General features: G+C 40.9%; 1 protein-coding gene across 1 annotated transcript in view; it reads right to left on the bottom strand.

The window, feature by feature from the left end:
- Nucleotides 1-10,841, bottom strand: part of LOC121580911 (pappalysin-2-like) — a 95,179-nt gene extending 84,338 nt beyond the window's left edge. Inside the window, exons 1-3 of the mRNA XM_041896096.2 lie at nt 9,723-10,841; nt 4,439-5,498; nt 1,267-1,415 (exon numbers count right to left, since the gene is read on the bottom strand). Of these exons, the coding sequence (XP_041752030.1) occupies nt 1,267-1,415; nt 4,439-5,498; nt 9,723-10,698 (2,185 nt within the window). The 5' untranslated portion in view covers nt 10,699-10,841. The remainder of the gene's footprint in view (nt 1-1,266; nt 1,416-4,438; nt 5,499-9,722) is intronic.
- Between the last annotated feature and the right edge of the window lie 4,742 nt (nt 10,842-15,583).

Here is a 15,583-nt window from a genome sequence, read left to right as displayed (position 1 = left end):
ACTAAACACCTCCCTCTGCAACTGGATCCTGGACTTCCTGACGGGCCGCCCCCAGGTGGTAAGGGTAGGTAACAACACATCTGCCACACTGATCCTCAACACGGGGGCCCCTCAGGGGTGTGTGCTCAGTCCCCTCCTGTACTCCCTGTTCACCCATGACTGCATGGCCAGGCACGACTCCAACACCATCATTAAGTTTGCCGACGACACAACAGTGGTAGGCCTGATCACCGACAATGATGAGACAGCCTATAGGGTGGAGGTCAGAGACCTGACCGTGTGGTGCCAGGATAACAACCTCTCCCTCAACGTGATCAAGACAAAGGAGATGATTGTGGACTACAGGAAAAAAAGAGGACTGAGCACGCCCCCATTCTCATCGACGGGGCTGTAGTGGAACAGGTTGAGAGCTTCAAGTTCCTTGGTGTCCACATCACCAACGAACTATCATGGTCCAAACACACCAAGACAGTCGTGAAGTGAAGAGGGCATGACAAAGCCTATTCCCCCTCAGGAGACTGAAAAGATTCGGCATGGTTCCTCAGATCCTCAAAAAATTCTACAGCTGCACCATCGAGAGCATCCTGACTGGTTGCATCACCGCCTGGTATGGCAACTGCTTGGCCTCCGACCGCAAGGCACTACAGAGGGTAGTGCATACGGCCCAGTACATCACTGGGGCCAAGCTTCCTGCCATCCAGGACCTCTATACCAGGCAGTGTCAGAGGAAGGCCCTCAAAATTCTCAAAGACTCCAGCCACCCTAGTCATAGACTGTTTTCTCTGCTACCGCACGGCAAGCGGTACCGGAGTGCCAAGTCTAGGTCCAAAAGACTTCTCAACAGCTTCTACCCCCAAGCCATAAGACTCCTGAACAGCTGATCATGGCTACCCGGACTATTTGCACTGCCCTCCCACCCCATCTTTTTACGCTGCTGCTACTCTGTTAATTATTTATGCATAGTCACTTTAACTCTACCCACATGTACATATTACTTCTACTACCTCAACTAGCCGGTGCCCCCGCACATTGACTCTGCACCGGTACCCCCCTGTATATATAGCCTCCCTACTGTTATTTTATTTTACTTCTGCTCTTTTTTCTCAACACTTTTTTGCATTTGTTTTATTTAACTTTTTTATTAAAAATAAATGCACTGTTGGTTAAGGGCTGTAAGTGTAAGTAAGCATTTCACTGTAATGTCTGCACCTGTTGTATTCAGCGCATGTGGCCAATACAATTTGATTTGATTTGATTTGAGCTTACCCTGATGGTTGAGGGCCTCCTTTGCCCATGGCCAGGTTGCAGCCCCTGCTAACTCTTCACGGGCTGAGTTGTTGGCAAAGAAAACGTTGAGGGTGTCTGTGCTGCTCAGGTGCAACACCTCTTTCAGTTCCTTTACACTCATATAGGCTCTGCAGCAAGGAGAAGAAGTATATGTCATTAGCATTTTTTTTTTCTTGAATTCCCTGCTTTTAGTAGGTCAATTTGACAGTTTGTTTTCACAATCCTTACTCTAGAATATGCCGCGTCATTTATCTATTTTGCTGTTATAGCTGGAAAGCCTTTGCACCTATCACTGGCCCATTAATTTGAAAGGGTCTGAGTCTTAATGCCCTTTTGAAACCTGCCAAATCGTCTAGCCCATTAAGTGAACCACCTACTGTTTCTTGGATGTGTACCACCCAAGAACTGACCAAGTGTAGCCTGCCTTACATTAAAGTTTAATTAAACAAGCAAAAGCTGTGCCAATCTGCTTCAGTGCTCCAATTTAGCATTAGGTCAAATGAGCTTCATAATACATATTCATAACATATGAAATATAGATTGATTGTTTTTAATAAATCATTGATTGTTTATGTTGAATTCTACATTTTTAAGTACTGTTTTGGTTGATATAATCCATTCAGTATAGCTTCGTACAACATTCAGTCTGTTGAGAACTCTAATATTCATAAACAAACTTCAAAACAATACATCCGGAAAGGGGGTATTACATTGCCTACTTCCTAAAAAATTATTATATTGCACAACTTTTATAGAATAATGTTCAAAATCGTCTGTGTTTCTTGGATAATCTGAACTGGGACTGGAGAACCGTATTCAAAGGCCATGTATATTTTGTTCCATTCTGTTCATGCTTAATTTAAACCCTGATTCTTTCATTGTTGGAGAAAAAGTGATTTTTGAGATCCACCCAGTTTGCCTTGCAAACGGATTCAAACAACCAGTTCTGGATCCCTTCAGCAGCAGGGGAATATCACAGCATTAATGGCTAAAATGTCCTCCTCGTTTTTCCTTTCTCTTTCTTGTGTTGCCTAAATCTTCAGGTACCTGGCCATTCCTCATGGCTGTCTCTCTGTCTGCTTGAACAACAAATTTGTGTAGTGACAGCAATTGGCTCGGGATTGAGTTCTATTGCAGAGCTGCAGATACCTGGACAATAACTCAGACAGAAAAATACCAAAAATCCCAGAGCCAAAGATAAAATTGTACACTCTACAGATGCCATCAAAATGTCATCCCTGCATTAATTATTCTAAAATTCTGGATTGCAGTCAATAGATTGCACTTTTCCAACTAGCTCAGGTCAAGAACCTTTTAAAGACCTATGCTGCAGATATTCCAGAGAGCCCTGTTTTATGAAGCATTTGCATCTCTGGTGGATTCACAATTCATACAGTTTTAGTGAAGGGTAAGAGGAAGGGAAAACTTTGGCAAGTAATAAAGAGAGATTACATCATTGCAAGCTATAAATCAGAAGTCAGTTCTACGCTCATGCCTTCCACACACTTCATTTTATATCTGTCTGGGGCCTGGCTTTCTAGCTGCTGTTGTTCCTCTTTAAAGTACAAATACCAGCCCTCCCTCTCTGTGCAAAACAACACACTGACTGACTGAACTCCAAATGTATTATTAGTGCCCAGGTAATCTCTGCGGGAATTCATTTTGAATAGATCAGGAACTCTGTCTGAAAACTTCTGACCTAAAAGACACACCACTACCAGCTACCAACTAGGCAACTTCTAACACAGTATGCCGCCTTGAGAAGAGAAAGTCACTGGTTCTGTTGGACAGGTACCCCCAAATTCATTGCAATATTGCTTCAAATAAAAATGTATAATTATCATATCAATACCATATAAACCCCAACAATCAGTTTGGGAATGGAGCCCCAATGTATTTCAGCCTGAAAATAACCTCAAATAATATATATATATAAAACAATTAACCTAACATATATAATCTACAGGAAATTGTAGCTCATTTTATGCAGTCTATGATCCTTTGCAATGCATAGGAAGCTCGAACATGCACAGTATATCAAGATATATAATCAGTGGAGGCTGCTGAGGGGAGGACGGCTCATAATAATGGCGCAAATGGAACGGCGCAAATGGAAACCATGTGTTTGATGTATTTGATACCATTCCACTGATTCAACTCCAGCTATTACCACGAGCCCGTCCTCCCCAATTAAAGTGCCACCAACCTCCTGATATATATATATATATATATATATATATATATATATATATATATTAGATCGTCTATTGATTTGTATCACATCTGTGAAATGGATCAGACAACAAATGCAGGTTAAGTATTTCTACCTACATGCTGTGCACTATTAAGCAAGAAAGACATTATGGCAAGACATCATGTATTTTGTTTGAAACCCAAATAAGCCTGCCTGTCAAAAAGAATAGAACGGAGCGGAGGAGACTTCTGCGTTCATTGTTTAGCCATAATAAGTGTATACTTTGGCTTCTCTTTCCATTCCCAGTTTCACTTGCTTTCGAAAACTGTTCCAGAGTTTAAATTTGTGTGCCTTGAAGACAGACACTTAAGGCCTCTTTAGTAAATCAAGATATCGCTAATTAGCTGTTAAGCTCCCAAGGCCTCTGTAGAGCCTCAATAGCATTACCGTCATTATCGTTAAAAACTCACAACATGCACAAAGTCCCATAAATACAGGGGCAGGCAGCACAATACTTTTCTGGTTGCAGTAGCTAAGGAAGGCTAAGGATGACAGAGACAAAACCTATTTTTTTCTTTGTCAGAACTAGTAAATAACACCATTATAAATGCATTAATTTTATTTGAAATTAGATAGAAGACTGCTCTGGACCCCGAAATGCATAAAGGTATTGTTTGTGACTAATTACTGCTGTATGTCTAAACGATTGGGACAACTGCCCAACGCAGCAACTATTCATATTTTTTTCCTACTTACTAAAGTAATTACTGGTATAAGAGCACAGGTATAAGAGCACCTAATGTAAAGTGTTACAGAAAAACTCATAGACCAGTGATTTCCAATCCTGCTGCAGGTTTTGTTCTAGCCTAGTGCCATCACACCTGCAGTACTGCTGTGGCTCTCTAGGAGCAGGCTTGAGGATTCCTGCCAAAAACAAATTGAAAGAAAATATCTCACCTGTCTGGGGACTCTGGGTCGAAGCATGTCTTCAGGACATCTGTGCCTTCCGGATCACAACAGTCTCCATCATCGAAGTCATAGTGGATGCTGTTGCACTCTCTGTTGCACACCCCGTCCCGCCTCTTCCAGTTGTAGCAGGGCCCCAGGCGCAGACAGTCCCCACCATCATGGCCCGTCAGTGTGTGGTCACACTCCGCATCACAGTGCCTGTTACCAATCTTACTGATCTGGCAGTTGCTTAGGATGAAGCGCTGGCGTAGAGATGTGTTCTGGACAGTATGCGTGCTCAGCTCCAAGCTGATGTTGTGGGACCGGAAGGCTTCTACAAGTGCCTGGTGCTGCATCTGGATCTGGGCCTGGGAGACGGTGGGATGGCTTCCGTCGTCGTTACAGATGTTGACAATGCGGTAGCGGATCCTCTTCTCTGTGCGCAGCTGCCAGTGGTTATTGTAGCCGAGGATGATGTCTGTGTTGTCACAGGCTGTTAATCCACAGGGAGGGGGCAGGAAGGGAGACACATGTTCCTGCTCAGGGATAGGGATGATGACTATGGACGGGTGGTAGCCCTCCTTATGAGGACTCCACTGTTGCTCTACCTCGGAGAAGTCCGCCCAGAGAGCGAGGTTTGGTTCCCTCTTATCAATCTGAGAGCGCCCTTTCAGGAGGTCCTCGTGAGTGCGAGGGAGCACCCATAACACAATGCCCCCGATATGCCCTCGGAAGTTATGCCCAAGGTCTGACTGGTCCCCACCGAGAAGAAGTGTTCGACAGGTCTCCATGAACGGGCTGTAGAGGTTACCAGACTGCAAACGGCTCTCCGCAACCTTGGCACCATCTATGTAGAGGGTCATATTGTGACCATTGTAGCTGGCCATCAGGTGAGTCCAGGAGTTAGGGTGGTATCGCTGATACCCGTAGATAGTCGTAGCTTTGGGAGCTCGGTCGGTACGAAGTGTAAAAAAGAATCTGGCATCTTTTCTCCCCCCGGGCTCTACTGTCCGAATACCTACTGACCATCCTTTCTCACTTAAGGAGTAGGAGCAGTTGTCAAAAACCCCTACACAAAAGGAAGACAAATATTATTTTGTAAAAACACATAAACATTGAGCATCCTCTTCCAATGTAATTAAAGCCAAATTACACAGAGAGTTGAGGGGTTGAAGCTATTTCCCTAAACGAAGGCACTGATTCACAGCTGTTTTTCAGAAAGAGAGACTCACATCTGGCTTCCAGATGTTCTATGCTGGGACAGCTAAAGGTCAGGGAACCCCTTCACCTTCCTTCCATTGACACTGTACACACAAAAACTTGAACATTTTTGGGATATTGAAAAGAAAGCTTGGCAATTGTAAGAAAATATCCCTTAGGAGGGTGGGCCAATATAATGGTTAAGCATTTAATTCACTCAAAGTAGTGGTTAAAACACAGCATCTCTGCCAAGTAAAAGTCTTGATACTGTATAATAATCTGGCAACAATAGAGGGGCAGATTTATAAGAGTAGAGGATAAAACTAGTCTGTCATTTACTTCTGTCAAACTAGTCTGTCAAAATGGTAATTGTACCAATCAAACCAGGAGCAGGAATGCATTATTTTAATAGAAAAACAAATGTGATAATATAAATGTGGAATAAACTAATTTGTGAAATGTCACATAAGGGTCATTAAAGATTGAGTCCAAAGCTTGTAGGCCATGATGAATATAAGTGACATAAAGAGGAAAGATAAAAAAAAAAGGGAAACTGAAAGGAGGTGGAAACATGAGCACTTCCCAAAGGAGGTGGAAACATGAGCACTTCCCAAAGGAGGAGGGTAGCCACAGTACTTAGCTGTCCCCAGGAGAACCTGTTTTGGTTCCAGGTAAAACCTTTTTGGTTCCAGGTAGAACCCTTTTGGAATTGATGTAGAACCCTTTCCACAGAGGGTTTTACATTGACCCAAAAGGGTTCTACCTGGAACCAAAAATGGTTCTACCTGGAACAAAAAAAGGTTATCCTATGGGGACAGCCGAAGAACCCATTTGGAACCCTTTTATCTAAGAGTGTATCTACAGTCCTACTAAACACAACTATAGCCACACCTGGTGTGGCTAAGTGTGGCTTTTTTCAGAATTTCAATTGCATAGATAGATGGGTTTGTAAGGGGGGTTCTATTCTCTATGATTCTTAGGCCGGGATTCAATCTGATCGCACTTTGTCGGCTACGCACTTTATAAAGGCAATGTTCCCGTGTTCGCGGAGACAGCATTCATGGTAAACGCTGCATATGCCAGTTCAACCGGAAAGTTACCTTTAAATGGCACATAGCCGACAAAGTGCGATCGGATTGAATCCTGGCCTTAATTGAGCAATTGTACACAGCTGCTTCCTCCAGTCCTGGTTAAAAGACAAGGAGGAAAACCTGCAGGCATTGTGGCTCTTGTGGACTTGTGGTTGCCTTTTAACATATGAGAGGTCCCTGGTACAATCATTGATCCTGGCTATTTCCCACATCATTCAATAAATTACATCCCAATACTGACATCCCGCTTCTGTTATTTCAATCCAAATAATACTGTGATTATTTTATTGATTTTCTACATTCATGCAGTGAAATAATTAATTAATATTACCTATATCATATTGCCTTCAACCCTTAGCCTTATTCTGCTGTTAGACTTGAGTGGGTATATCGCCTGCAGGATACGAGGAGATTACACTATCAATAACAATTTGATCTATATTGAACCTCCACATAAACCTTGCAATTCAGTTTACTCCTACTGTTTGAAGTTTTAAACTAGACATCTTTGATTTATCCTACCTCACAGACTGCAGAGGAAACGGCAAAACTTCAAGGCTTGTAAAAAGGAATTTAGTTTTTTATATAAATCCAATGATTGGGACAACTTAAAATGTATTAATTGAACTTTTCATCACATGTGGCTATGAATCTATTTGCTGGGTAGCCTATGACTAAGCATTAACCCTCTCAAGACGTGACGTCAAAACAACAAGCCTGCAGGTGGCGGCCACTTGTATCTGTAACATCCCACTGGGCACAAACTGGTTGAATCAACGTTGTTTCAATGTAATTTGTCAACGTATTGTGACATGGAATCTACAGTATGTGGAAAATACATTGGATTTGCAAAAAGTAATCAACTGTTGTTTTGAGGGTGAACTTTCAACCATAGAATTATGTCATCATGGTCACCAATTTTCAACATAGACAAACCTGGTATAAAATATGTTGAATTTGTACCTTTGAAACAACGTCAGATCTTCAACGTTATATCCATTATCAGAAAAAACAATAGGCTGGGCAGCACCTCCTACCGGAGAGTTGATTTACCTACAGCTATCCATTTGGTCTCCCATCCAGGGTTTTAACCAAGCCCAGCCCTCCTTAGCTTTGAAATTTGTAATGACTCCTACCAATGTGATATCGTGAGAATGATTATTGAGAGATCTCTCAATAACTAAATAGATCCATTGTTGCTATCGAAGTCATTCCAAAGGGAAAGTTTAACTGAGAAAATGTAATGTAACTATACTCTATAAGTCATATATCATCAATAATACTATTTAGGCCTATATAACATTTGCAAAGTTATCAACAGCTATTGTTTCAATTCAACCCAGGGTTCAACTAAAAATAGACAATACATATAGGCCTAGAGTTTCTTAAGCTTTGGTTGATGTCAAATGTAACCTTCAAGGTAATAATGAATATGTTGGATTCACGTCTCCATTTCAAACAAAAATCTAAGTTAAAGAATAGGACTAAAGTGCATTTAAAGTTTGATTTGATTTAGTCCTATTCTTTAACTTAGATTTTTGGTTGAGATGGAGATGCGATTCCAACATATCAATTATTAATTTGTAGACTGGAATTAAAGTCAGACTAAGTCAGTGCCACAAAATATACATCTCCTTCAAATGTTGATATTTGGTTATGTTGACAACCAAACACAATTCAAAATCACTTTTGCAATACAGTAAATAGCCTATTAACTTGTCGACAAGTTAACTAATGATATGTTGGATTCACATCTCCAACTAAACCAAAAATAAAAGTTAAAGAATAGGATTAAGGCAGTGGCTCAGATTAAACTATCCAAGCACTAGATATATCTCCTTTAAATGTTGAAATTTGGTTGTATTGTCAACCTAACAATTCGATATGACTTATGTAATACAGTAAATAGCCTAAAGTTAAGGCTATCTTACAAACAAATTGTATTTAACCTTAAAATGAGTAACTCATCCATGTCCACATGTTGAGGTTACTGTAACTAAAAAAGTATTATTATGTAATCATAGAAAGCGTGCATGTTCAAGAGCATGCAAAGGTTGCAGGTCTGTAGAGATCTACCACATGTTGGTGGCACCTTAATTGAGGAGGACGGGTTTGTGGTAATGGCTGGAGCGGAATTGGTGGAATGGTATCAAATACATCAAACACATGGTTTCCATGTGTTTGATGCCATTCCATGTGCTCCGTTCCAGCCATTATTATGAGCTGTCCTCCCCTCAGCAGCCTCCACTGAGATCTACATAATATAAATATCTGTGTAGAATCGCGAACTGCATTGATCATTTGCACTACATACTTTTAATGTAATCTCAACTACAATCCAGGTAATTTGGTTGTGCTATTAGATGAAGAACAGTAACAACACATTAAGTTGTTGTATAAATACAAAATATCTGACATTGTATTCCCATTTGAACTTTTAAATGGTTGAAAGTGCAGTGATATCACATTTAGATTACAACTAAACCAAAAATCAGACATTGTTTTTCCATTGGAATTTGGTTGTGCTTTTAGATGGTTGAAAGCATAGTGATAACACACTGGGAATTCAACAAACTTCTGGCTGTCTTATTGAGTGGTGAATAAAGGTTAAAATCTTATTGATCAATGTCTCAACCAAAAATTACCCACATTTCTATGTTAAAATGACGTGGTGTGCCCAGTGGGATTCCACCCCTTAACCCATTTGCACCTCATAATGGCTGATTTCCCAATTCCTCTCATCTGCCCAACCATGCCATTTGTGGTCTTCACACTGAATTTGATCATTTTTAACACATTTAACACTTTAACAATTAAATGTAACCCTTACATTCCTCTATTAATGATTAATTAAACAAACCCAGACATGTTAAGTCAGCAGAGTAAGATAAAATTCTGAGAGAGAGAGAGAGAGAGAGAGAGAGAGAGAGAGAGAGAGAGAGAGAGAGAGAGAGAGAGAGAGAGAGAGAGAGAGAGGGGGGCTGTTGTGGAATATCACTCACCTGCTATGATGGCTGGGTTAGTCTGCCCACCCTCTGGTTTGACCCACAGTTCAACACTGAATTTGGCCCGAGGAAGCTCAATGCCAGCTGCTGGATTGACCCTCAGTTGTTCCTTCTGTCCATTAAAGTACAAAGCAGACATCCACTTAGGGTGGACATCTGGGATCTGGGCACCCCACAACGTTTTGGCAGGGCCGGGTTTAGGTGGTCCCTCCTGCTCCCCAGGGTAGTCCTCACTCTCAGCAGAATAGTCACTGTGCTGCCGAAACATAGAGAATATCCCCTGGGAGTTTACAATGCTTTCAGGGAAAGCTGCCTGACTGTCTTCACCATTGGAGACTGCCGGGCTACGGCGGACCCTTCTGTGGAAGGTGGACGTGTCAGTTGGAACTCTCTGCTGCTTCTTGAGCATCAGCTGCTTGTGTGGGCCCTCAGAGCGCCCACCATCAACCTCTGGTTTGTCATTGTCACTGTTTGAATCCACTGTCACTTCAGGCCGACTGGGAGGCTTTCTACTGGAGTTGAGGTGAGGAGAACTCACTATCCCCATACTCTTAACATGTCTCTCCTCCTTGTCTTTGGGTAGCACTGCCTCTGAGTTTCCCCGACTAACCTTCCTCTTACCATTGCCCCAATGAGAGGCACTATGCAGTCCTGGGTTAGAATTAGCATCAGAATTGCACCCACCTGAACAGGAGGACTCCTCAAGATGAGCTATGTGATAGAGACCACTTTGCCTTGTGGTGTATCTCCTTAGGTGAGCCACTGGAGGGAGATGTAGAACTGATGCTGAGTATGTTGCTTGTCTCGGCTGTCTAGTGGACCTGCACTGTTCACTTGCTAAGTGAGCCACTTCATTGTCAGCTCTCTGAGCCATTGTGCGTTTGTACCTTTGGATATTATCTGATTGAGCAGAGTTTAGCAGCCACGTGTTGATCATTATGAGGACAACAGCCAGTAGTCTGAGACACAACATTTTGGAGTTTAGATGTGGAATTGTTGTTTTAGAATGTTTTCAGTTTTGGAACCCTGCCTTCTAATATATAAAAGTTGAATGCACTAGCATCAAGATCCGATTTGATTAAACCACCTATTCCCCATTAAATTATAACTGGGCAACTCTGTGTATTTCTGAGCAGGTAGCCTATTTTTTGCATAAGCAATTGCCTATTTTGGTTTGGCCTGGTCTATTTAGTGCAATGCATTCAATGCCCTTTATTAAGCATTTACTTAGACTAACACTTTAATTCACATGTGTTTACAAGGCAGGTTTGTCGCACCTATTTTCATCAGATGCCAGTTTTCCTTCCAGCTAAATAGAGTGCACTCAAAGGGGGGAACTGTAGTAGTATGTTACATTGACTGATCGCAAAATATTCACGCTATTGCATTTTGAGGTTCAATTGATATTTGTTTTATAAACGCTTCTGGCTATTTCTCCGGTCAAAAGAAAACGACAATTTGACTCGCATCAAGCCTCACCTGCGCGCATCACATCAACTCGCCTTTGAAACCTGCTGCACTGTAAATGGGCCATGCCTATTAGGGAAAGTGACGGTCAGAGCAACCTGCCATGATACAAAGGATTAAACTATTGTTATTAGGCTACTGTATTTGCAGCATCAATTTAGAATTTGGAATGAATGTCTATGTCGACAGAATTCAGTGGGAAGTCTATTGTCACTAGTGGTTTTCTCTTTATCTTCTTTTCAGTATATGCTTTCAATGTTTTCATCCATACCGCGCAAAATAATGTTATTTCAGGTCTTGCCACCAATTTCCCCCTTGTATGCTATTTTCGATAGTGCCAGTTGTTGTTAACCTAAGATTCACCCTGTGAGAAAGATGCAGGGGTGGCCAAAAATAATGAACAAGCTGGCTGATGCTTTTAAGCCAATATTTATCATTCAAGGGCTATACTGTAAAGTCATATACAGTGAAGGTAAGCTTTATTGAAAGATAAACCTCAGGTGAAACTAAATTAAATGCAGTCATTAGGCGACACAATGGCAGAAATATAAGTAACCTAACCATAAACTATTGTCTATTGTTATTTTACTTGCTATTTCCTTACTCTGCATTTAGTTACAAAGTAACAGTGCAAGGTATGAGACAAGAGATGAGAGCAAGTCAATTGGAATCAGACTAAATGCTGGTCCTGGTAATAGACTCTCCAAAGAAAAATAGTTCATTAAATCACCTTCAAGCGCGCGTGAAGTCCACTTGTATCCCCATTTGAAATTGTTAATATATTTTCTGCGCTGATGAACCGCCAGTCTTGCCCTCCTCCACAGCCTATTCACAAGATCAAACCAACGCGCTGAAACGTTTTATCTGTTACTTTCAGACTGACATCACTAACCCTGCCCCTACACACAGTAAGTGAGGAAAGTAAACCTCTATCTAGGCAGTCACTCTACACACAGTTGACGTCGAGTTGTGTGCACTGTCCGTCCTCCTTAACTGTCTTTTTTTAGGCATTTTTATGAATAGGCAAGTCCCCCACAACAGCCGCTGAACACCACTCTCTCTCACACATGGCACATCTGTTTGACAAATGAAAAAAGTAATTTACAAACACAAAGGATAAACCTATGTATTTAATTAATTGGAATAAAAACGAGCATGCCATATATGCAGGCTACCTTCATAGCCTAAATTGTTATGTATGCAGGTAAAGTTGGTTTTATAAATAACTAGGGGTGCTCATGCTTGGAATCACTAGTGCTATATAATGTGATGCACCTGCAAACTGAGCAAACCAGAGTTGGGGTCTTGAGGATGCTTGAAAACCTCTTACTACTGCAGAAACCGGAGCTTTTATTCGTCTTTCTTTTTTCTTTTTTTACAGCATTAAGACATACAATAAATACAAAATATTTTACTCTGATCTTGATATTTGTTTGCCAAATCAACTCTAATTGTTTGCCAAATCAACTCTAAAATACAGCTTGCATTTAGTTGTAACTTGCATTATACAAACCATGTCCCATACTTTAAACTAAATGATCTTGTTGCCACGGTAATAGTGTAAGAAGGGCTTTAACTTTAATGAGAAACATATGCATCATCTTATGTGGGAGCCTCTCTAATGTAAACTGTGAAAAAATAAATAAATAGGACATTCAACTACAAAAACATACATTTTTTTTACTGCCATTGTGTGTGATTGAATTTGTGGGTTCTCTTCTCATGGCCCTGTTGTCCAGGAATGAACTGTCCTTTAGAACTTTGCTAAGACCAAGCAACTACCAAATTAGATGATACTGGCTTCAAAACTGTTGTAAATAGGCCTATTCTAATTGTATCTGGATATTGAAGCTGCTTAGCATTGGCCTTATTGATGGGATTGTGATCCACTCTACTATCAATCTTTCAGGAATGACACCACAGGACTGCTATAGGAAGTCCCTGAACCATCTCTCCATGCTCACTTCTGATCGTGGCCTGATCACGATCACCTATCGACACTTCGAACACTAATATTGCGTGGAGCGCGTGACGTGCGTCTTTAGATTTGAACAAACTCACTTTGTTACAGTTTCTTTATTCAATTCTGCTTATTTTTCCTGCAAGTCAGCAATTGGGTTAACAAACACGTAGTAGCCAGCTTGCATGCAGCCTTGCAAGTTAGTTTGAGTGAGATTCTTGCTGAGTAGGCTATAATGTATTTTTTCACAGTGAACAATGGCATTGTAATAATAATAGATTTAAACTGTGCAGGTGTGTGCTACCAGTCCCACAGAGCTCGCAAAGTAATAGAATTTGGACCATATCACTCATGTAACTAACTTACTAGACATCATACCTCTTTATTGATCAAAACATAGAATTGCAGCTGTTTTACGTCTAAATGCACCAATTTTTTCACCCCCACTGTTTTTGTCAGGTTCAATTTGCAAACAGCCCAGCTAGAAGCAACTGGCGGTTATGGCAGAGGCCCCTTAAGGGGTAAAAAGGTTCCTAACAGTGGGAGGCAAGAATTCCGCAACCAGCCTGAGGATCTGCCTGCAAAACATTCAGCTTTTTATCGAAGTGCTTTGAGATCCAGCTGCAATGGTGTAAAAAAAAAAAGTGAATGGCTGCTGCCGGGCCTCACCCCCCACTGCAAAGGACCTCTAGGAGATTATCCTTCATTTGAGCCTGCCCAACCCCAACCCCTACACCACAATCTGAGTGACCAGAAACAGAATGGGGGAAAATCCAACCTGATGTGCTGGACAAATGGAGAGAGGCAGGGGGGAAAAACACCCTTTCAAGAGCATTGGTAGAAAATGGAGGGGGCCCACAATTGTTTGAAGGCAAATGTAACTTAAAGGCCCCATGCTGTCTTTTTATTTTTAAATAATCACTTTATGTCTAATAATTCACTGTGTGTGTTTATTATTTTTAAATCTAACTCAAAAAAGTGTTTAATCATTTATTTCCCTGAGCCTCCTTGGGCCACTGAACTGCTCAGTCTGATCGTATGGGCGTTAGGAAAAACATTTGAATTAGAAATGTGATATTTACATTCACAGCCCTGATTGGCTGATAGAATGGTCTAGAGCCCACCCCTTCAACCCTTAAAAAACAACAAAGGCACATGGTATTCAACCTGTCAGTTGGAGCTGGAATTGGACCCTGAAAACAACGAACTTCCACAGGTGTGTAGGCTACCTTGTCTTGTCATCATCACAAAAGGCATACATAATGCATCTTAATTTGCTATATCATTGTTGTACAGTTTTCAATAGGTCATAGAAGATGCAGGGCCAGAACAGCCTGTTTGCATGGTGGACCATCCTGGCCTATACTCATTGCATTCTGCAATGAATAGATGGCAGACTATATGGTACAATCTTCAGTATCATTACAAAGTCTATTTAATAATTTTATGAAATAGACTTTGTGATGATACTGGAGATTTTAATCTATTTCAATTTTTCTAATGCGTAACACTCTTGAATTACACATTTTTTATATTTTCTGCTGTTGAAAGTAAATAAAGAAACCAGACTGCTATGAAAGGTTTTTGTCATTCAAGATAAATTCTCGTCAGTTATTTACATAACATAATAAACCGGTTGGTAACAAAGTTAGAATGAAAGTCTAAATCATGGCATGTAAGTCACTTTTTAAGTATTTGTTTTACATGTGCTCAAGCTCTGTAAGGTGTTTCTTTGAGAGGAAAACAGATCATGGTAAAAGTAAGAGGGTGTTAGCTAAACATAATCAGATAGGAGGTACTGTATAGAGCAGCAACAGAGTAGTCATCGATGGTATAAAATACAAACAAGTAGTGGTTTTATTTACATTGTCATCACAAGCTTTCGCCAACACTGACATTACTATACTCTAACTATAATCACATCCTGTGACAGGAAAGGTGGAAGAGTTAGTATGTCATACTTATTGCACACACACAATTACACTTAGCTTCTCAACAAGAACTTGCTTGGCGGAATCTGTTGTCATATGTGATGGTTGGAGTAAAAATCTCCAGGAGGATGGTTGGTGACCACTGCCCCTACACACTACAAATGTGTTTTGAAATCGTCATACAGTCAATCACAGATAGACCCATATCCCTACCCATTGACAATTCCTACTAATTGGTTATAGGGCATGGTTCAACCACTACACTCTGAAAAAAATGATATATATAACTTTTGTCCCATAGCAGAACAATCTTGGGTCTATATATTACTATTTTTCAGTACAAGTGGTGGCTAAATCATTCCCTTTAACATACTTATAAGGAATTGTCAATGGACAGGGGCTACTCATCTATCTGTGAATGGCTGTATGACCAATAAAATACATTGGTAGTCATTTCAGGTATCTGGCCTATAGGAGCTTTGTCAGTTGGTGCTGGGGCT

The sequence above is a fragment of the Coregonus clupeaformis genome, chromosome 14, assembly GCF_020615455.1.
Source record: "Coregonus clupeaformis isolate EN_2021a chromosome 14, ASM2061545v1, whole genome shotgun sequence".
Lineage (NCBI taxonomy): Eukaryota > Metazoa > Chordata > Actinopteri > Salmoniformes > Salmonidae > Coregonus > Coregonus clupeaformis.
Note: the sequence above shows the minus strand (reverse complement) of the source record. Positions and strands in the feature narration are given on the sequence as shown.